The sequence below is a fragment of the Helobdella robusta genome (genome assembly GCF_000326865.2).
Source record: "Helobdella robusta unplaced genomic scaffold HELROscaffold_59, whole genome shotgun sequence".
NCBI classification, from domain to species: domain Eukaryota; kingdom Metazoa; phylum Annelida; class Clitellata; order Rhynchobdellida; family Glossiphoniidae; genus Helobdella; species Helobdella robusta.
Window position 1 is genome coordinate 258,422 of NW_008705322.1, and position 7,108 is coordinate 265,529.

Here is a 7,108-nt window from a genome sequence, read left to right on the forward strand (position 1 = left end):
TAATANCATCTGTTCAAATTAAAATCCAAAATTTTTCAATATTTTTAAATAATCTATCATGCCTAATTTATAATATAAATTTTATATACATTCAAAGTTCAAACACACTGATCATCACTAATCTAACTCTTAATATTAATTAATCATATCACATCACTTTTTTATTTATTAACTATTATTATAGATTAAAATTAATTATTAATTTGACATTCACTAATTACTTTATTTAAATTAAAATTGAATTAAAATGTATACTTTAATAATTAAACTTAAAATGTATACTTTAATAGTTTAATTATTAAACTATTAAAGTATACATTTTAATTCAATTTTAATTTAAATAAAGTAATTAATAAACGAATAATTAATAAAGTTTAATAAAATTTAAAAAACTAAATTTTTTAAATATTAATTTAAAAAACTCACAATTTTTAAAGAGAATAAGATTTCCATCCGTTGAGAAAATATAAATTGAAATGATCGACATTCTTGAGAAAAATTAATATAAAATAAAAAATATTTTTAAAAACTCTTGATCAATTTCTTTAGACAAATTTAGAATTTTAGATGAAACGTTAGTAACGACGTTTGTGTTTAATTCCATTGTTTTAATTATTTCTTGATGAATTTGATGAATATTTTATGACAAGTATTAACAAAAAATTGTTTTAAATGTAGAAATTGTTTTAAATATATATCCAAATTAAAAATATATGAGTATATGATGACTATATAGATTGAATATGGCTGTCCTTGCATCATTTTTTTTCTCGACGTGTGTTTACTTTCTATTGTTTATGTATTTATTTAAGTTTGCTTTTAGTTTAGGGAATTAATTTTTAGATCAGTGTAATTATTATTTTCAAGACATTTCCATTTTATTTCGTTTCCTCGAAATTTTATTCCGCAAAAAATTAATTTTAATAAGATTTTTTGGTATTTTTTGCTTTGGTCAGTTTCACTATAGGCAGAGAAACTATTAAAAAATAAAATAAGTCTACCTCTCTCTACCATCTACCTCCTTTCTTTTACTTACTTTTATTTTATTTTTATATAATTTTTTAACTTTTAATTTTTTGATTTTTTCAATATTTTTAAATAATCTATCATAGTAAAATTACATTATGTGTGTATAAAGCCAAATTATTATATATCACTGCCAAGAACTATCCCAGACATAACTGCATACAATACAGTACATATATAATATATATATTATATATATATGATATGTCATATTGGGATTGACAAGCTGATTTATTATTAAAACTAAAAAGTAAAAAAGCTTCGCTAAAAGATGCTGACTAATAAATACTTACTAACTAATAAGAATAGCATTACTAATTAATAACAGCAAACTTCTAAAACATTAAAATTATCTAAACCACTACAATAATGATCATTACTTTAATTTTTTGAATTAATTCTAATATCTTCTTGTTAAATTAATCATTAATGATTACCCCTTAGTTTGTACAATACAACCCACCGGTATGGACGACATATTCAGCTTAGTTAGGGATGGTAATGCATTCCAAGTTAGGATATGGCTGGATAACACTGAGAATGATCTGAACCAAGGGTCTGCCTGTCTTTTTTTGGTTTTATGAATATTTATGAATAAATTATAATAAATTATACATCTGTATATATATATAGAGAGAGAAAGAGGTAGAGGAAGATAAGAAACATATAAAAAGAGAAAGAGAGAGGAGAGAGAATATTTCTACACACTAGGCGTAACATAACATACAATGATAATGCATTTAACATACATACACACACAGACCGACAGACACACACACACACAGAGAAACACACACACAGAGAAGACACACACACAGACACACACATATTCCAGGGACGGCCATGGATTTAGCCTTCTACATTGGGCATGTATGGAGGGCAAGACAAACATAGTAGAGATGCTACTAAACCGTGGGGTGCGGGTCAATGCCACGAACATGGGGGACGACACTGCCCTTCACCTGGCTGCGGCCCACGGTCATCTTGATATTGTCTTGATGGTCAGTTTTGTCGTGTGTGCGCGCACCTGTGTGTGTGTGTGTTCGTGTGAGCGTACGTGTGCTGATTAAATGTTGTTGTTTGTGATTGTAATTGTTTTTGCAGCTGCTGCAGAGCAAGGCAAACGTGAGTGTGGCCAACGAACACGGCAACACTCCCCTACACTACGCCTGCTTCTGGAACTTTGAAAGAGTTGCAGAGGTCTGTCAGGATGATGAGGATGATGGGGATGTGGGAGTGATGATGATGATGATGGTGATGTGGGAATGATGATAACGATGATGATGATGGTGATGTGGGAGTGATGATAACGATGATGATGATGGTGATGTGGGAAAGATGATGATAATGATGTGGGAGGGATGATGACGATGAGGATTTTAGTAATGGAATTATTTATCATCATTGTCATCATTCTTATTAAGTTCACCTTACTTTCATCACCATCATTATCGACTATTCATCGTCATTATCATTATCATCATCGGCTGTAGCATCATTATCATCATCATCATTACGTCTTCATCATCATTATCAGGAGCTGGTTAAGAACAACGCCCCCGTCAACATTGAGAATAAATTCGGTGAAACGCCTTTGGATAAAGCAAAAATATCTCTGGCACATGAATTGGCCGGTGGGCGTGTATATATGTGTGTGTGTTTTTGTTTATATGTGTGTGTGTGTATATGTGTTTTTGTTTATATGTGTATGTGTGTGTTTTTGTTTATATGTGTGTTTGTGTATGAATGTTTTTTCAAGTTTTTTGTGCATTTCAAGCGTTTCTAAGGAGCATGACAACACAAACAACAACTATCACATCAAAATACATCAACAAAACAACAACAACAACATCAGAAAGGGCTAGGTCCATGGGGCAGGACATGCAGAGGATTGAGTATCGAGACAGAAGCTGGCTCGGCTACAAAACCAGGACCAGTTAGTAGTGATGTAGATGCTGATGTTGTTGTCGCTGTTGTTGTTGTTGTTTACGATGTTTTTGCCGTCGGTGCTGGCGTTTGTGATGTTATTAATTAGCAAATGAATATATTATGCAAATGAGCATTGTGATGAATAATTCACGAGTGAATAAATTATGTTAATGAGCAGAGGATGCCACATTGTCGAGACATTCGGGGATTGATTTGGATCAGCTGAACATCCAATCTAGGATATCTGCCAACAAAGCTGCTGAGGTTGATGGTGATGATGAAAATGATGATGATGGTGATGATGATGATAATGAGGTTGATGATGATGATGATGATGATGATGATAACGATGACAATGACAAGTTATGGCGCGGAACATGGCAAGACAGCGAGATAGCAATCAAGATTTTGAACATCAGACAGTGCACTGCCAGAATGTTTCGAGATTTCAAGGATGAATGTTCAAAATTGAGGTTTGAGGTTTCTCTCTCTCTCTTTCTCTCTCTCATTCTCTCTCTCTCTCTTTCTCTTTCTTACTATCTAACTCTCTTTTTCTCACTTCACTTTTCTATCTCTTTTATTGTGTTTGCATCTTTCTCTCCCTTTTTTTTTCTCTCTCATTCTCTCTCTTTCTTTTTTGCCGTTTAAAATTACAATCATCATTACCACCATCGCCTCACCATCATCATCATCAGAATCTTCAACCACCCGAACGTCCTGCCACTGTTGGGGGCATGCAACCAGCCCCCTAACCTCGTCCTCGTCAGTCAGTACATGCCCCTGGGGTCACTCTTTGATGTCCTCCACGCCGAGTCCGGTTAAATTATGATGATGATGGTGATGATGATGTTGGTGGTGATGATGTTGGTGATGATGATGGTGATTTGATGATGATGTTGGTGATTTGATGATAATGATGATGCTGAGCCCGGTTAGGTCATGATGATGATGATGATGTCGTTAGAGATGTTATGATGATGATTGGTAATGTTGATGTTGTGATGATTTTAGAAGCGTAAGTTCATACTTACACTAGCGCGTTCAAATTAGAAACATACGAACACACACATACAAACACACACACACACACTCATACACACACACACTCATATAAACACGCGCGCACACACACACTCACTCACACACACACTCATACACACACATACGCACACACGCACGCATACACACAAACAGGTATAGTGGTAGACCAGCACCAGTGTCTGAACTTTGCCCTGGACATTGCTCGGGGCATGGAATTCCTCCACACGATGGACCCACTCATCCCTAACATCCATCTCAACAGTGGACACGTTCTTGTATGTTGGTGTTGTTGATGTTGTTGTTATTCTATGGTAAACAAATGGCGGACGGCCGTAAAATTATTATTAGCGAACTTTTGTGGTTTTTCACCCGTTATAGCGATAAATTTAATGATAATGATAATTTAAGAGTTCCGTTATAAGTTTTTATACCGCAGCTGAATTTCAAGATGCTCACAAAGTTCTACTTTATGAACTTGAGACTTTAAAGGAAGAAAAGGTCAAACTATCTTCCAAAGGTAACACAAGAGCAGAAAAAGCAAATGACATAATTGAAATGTTCAACCTGACGTCTTCGGAAAAAATCAGAGATAATTTGCCGTTGTTTGCTGTTATTGCAATTGAACGTCTGCCCAATGATAGTTGTCAATTTGACTCTATAAGCTTAGTTGATAAATTTTCTAAAATTGAAAAAATAATAGATGACAATAATAATATATGCAAAAAAATATGGTCTAGCTCTATAAAAAATAACAATAATAATATGGTTACAAATAATAGCCATAGGTATGCAAGTAGTGTGAAATTTGGCACTTCAAAGTCTAACTCTACACAGCCCTCAAAACCACCCAGTTCAGCAATAACCACTGAATGGGGCTCTGATACTAACTTAATAAATGATGATAATTTCAACAAGAAACCTGCTAAAAACAATAATACAAATGATGATAATATAAAAATTAACTCACAGTCAGATGACAGTGATAATGATTTTAAAACTGTTGTTAATAAAAACAAAAAAAGAAAACTAACCAATATGTACACCACAGCAGTAAAAAGTAATATCAGAAAATGTTCAGGCAAATCAAAACTTGATTTGGGGTTTGCAGCTAATGATCCCCCAGTCAAAAAATCCATTCTTTATGTGGGCAATCTCACTTTCTGTAAGACTGAAGTTATTGCAAAACATTTGGAAAAGGCTGGCATTGATCTCATATCATTACATCCCATTAAGAAAAAAGAAAAAGATAGTGTTAGTAACAATGAAAATATTGATGGTAGTACTTCATTTCGCTTGTGCTTGCCGCTAGACCAAAGTTCCAAAATTTTTGACGATGATTTATGGCCCATGAACACCGTAGTGCGGGATTGGATAAACCCCCAGTCATTGCGGGATTGGATTGGGATTGGATATTTCAGGATAAACCCCAAACTGTTTAACCATGGCGTCATTTGAAACTTTCAACATTGTTGATTCAAATGTCAATGATTGTAGATACTATAGTTATGATAATTTTATAAATCAATTTTGTTCCAATAGTAATTTTAAAATTAACTCTTTTTCTTTTCTACATCTAAATTGTCGGAGTGTTACTAATAAACTGTCAGATTTACAAATTTTGATTAAATCATTTTCTAACATATTTCATTTCATTATTGTTTCTGAAACCTGGTTAAATGACGTTACATGTAAATTAGTTAATATTGATTCCTACAATTTTGCTTGTAAAAATAGAACAGGCGGAATTGGAGGAGGTGTAGGTATTTTTATTAGAAAAGACATTCCTTTTGTAACTAATTTAATATCGATATTTGATGATGATCTTTCAGATGGTTTATGTATTAATGTTACTTGCAACTATTTTAAGGGTACAATTTTAGCCATATATCGACCTCCTGCTTCTTCCTTCGATGCTTTTTTAAGACATCTGGAATGTATTTTGGATAGGCTTAAACCTACAACGGATATTTACCTTGTTGGTGACATCAATGTTGACCTATCTAAATGCACTACTCAAAGTATGGCAATTAAAAATTTACTAGCAACTTACAATATTTCCTCGACGATTGAATTACCTACACGAGTAACAAATGCATCAGCCACTCTAATTGACCACATCTTTAGTAATAGTTCTTTACCACATACAGCTGGTATTCTTTTATCTGATTTTTCGGACCATTATCCAATATTTTCATTCTTCAATAGCACAAATTTGTCCTCTCAGTCACCTGGTATCTTAGGTACTCGTCATTTCACTACTAAAACTTTTGACATTATCAATAAAATTTTATCCATGACCAAATGGGATGATGTACTTGGATCTGAAAACGTTGAGGTATCCTGTCTGTCTTTCTATAAACACTTTAACTCTATAATTGATAGATATGCTCCAATCAAGGTAATTAACAACAACAAGCACAAAGGATGGATTACCAGGGACATCATAAAAGCCTCTAGAATAAAAAATAAACTATTTAAAAAATGTATTTTGAATCCCACACCTTCTAATCTAAAGATATATAAATACCACCGCAATCGTTTCACTAGTGTTATAAGAAAGGCTGAGCGTAACTATTATAGTAATATATTTTCTAACAATGACTCAAAATTTAAATGGAAATTCATTAATTCGTTGCTTAATAATGCCTCTTCTCATAATATTTCTCAATTAATGATTGATGATAACGTTGTTACTAACAATTTGACAATTTCTAATGAATTCAATAATTACTTTATTGAAAGCTTACTTTCTATCGATGATAATTACAATTCTTGTGATAATTCTTTCTTGTCTGGTAATAGCTCTAATTCTTTTTATATTTATAGTGTTAATGAATCTGAAATTTTAGATGTGGTTGGTAATACGAAAAATACAAAATCCTTATCTGATGATGAACTCAGCAACTATATAATTAAAAACTGCATTTACAATATTACTAAACCTCTTGCATATATATTCAACTTATCATTTAAACTAGGTGTCTTCCCCACTGTATTTAAAACTGCTCGTGTTATTCCTATATATAAAAAAGGTGACAAACGTTGTGTAAACAACTACCGGCCCATATCTTTATTATCTCCATTGTCCAAGATATTAGAAAAACTCATTATA

At 32.7% G+C, this 7,108-nt stretch overlaps 2 protein-coding genes across 2 annotated transcripts in view; one reads left to right on the top strand and one right to left on the bottom strand.

The window, feature by feature from the left end:
• HELRODRAFT_193777 (hypothetical protein) overlaps positions 1 to 560 on the bottom strand; it is a 5,468-nt gene extending 4,908 nt beyond the window's left edge. The window contains exon 1 of the mRNA XM_009028869.1: positions 427 to 560. Coding sequence (XP_009027117.1) covers positions 427 to 487 — 61 coding nt within the window. The 5' untranslated portion in view covers positions 488 to 560. The remainder of the gene's footprint in view (positions 1 to 426) is intronic.
• Positions 561 to 848: 288 nt separating this feature from the next.
• Positions 849 to 7,108, top strand: part of HELRODRAFT_115085 (hypothetical protein) — a gene marked incomplete at its 3' end in the record, with an annotated part of 9,777 nt that continues 3,517 nt past the window's right edge. The window contains exons 1-10 of the mRNA XM_009028870.1: positions 849 to 936; positions 1,471 to 1,582; positions 1,862 to 2,027; positions 2,131 to 2,226; positions 2,564 to 2,660; positions 2,882 to 2,962; positions 3,134 to 3,219; positions 3,319 to 3,428; positions 3,651 to 3,772; positions 4,150 to 4,271. Coding sequence (XP_009027118.1) covers positions 1,494 to 1,582; positions 1,862 to 2,027; positions 2,131 to 2,226; positions 2,564 to 2,660; positions 2,882 to 2,962; positions 3,134 to 3,219; positions 3,319 to 3,428; positions 3,651 to 3,772; positions 4,150 to 4,271 — 969 coding nt within the window. The 5' untranslated portion in view covers positions 849 to 936; positions 1,471 to 1,493. The remainder of the gene's footprint in view (positions 937 to 1,470; positions 1,583 to 1,861; positions 2,028 to 2,130; positions 2,227 to 2,563; positions 2,661 to 2,881; positions 2,963 to 3,133; positions 3,220 to 3,318; positions 3,429 to 3,650; positions 3,773 to 4,149; positions 4,272 to 7,108) is intronic.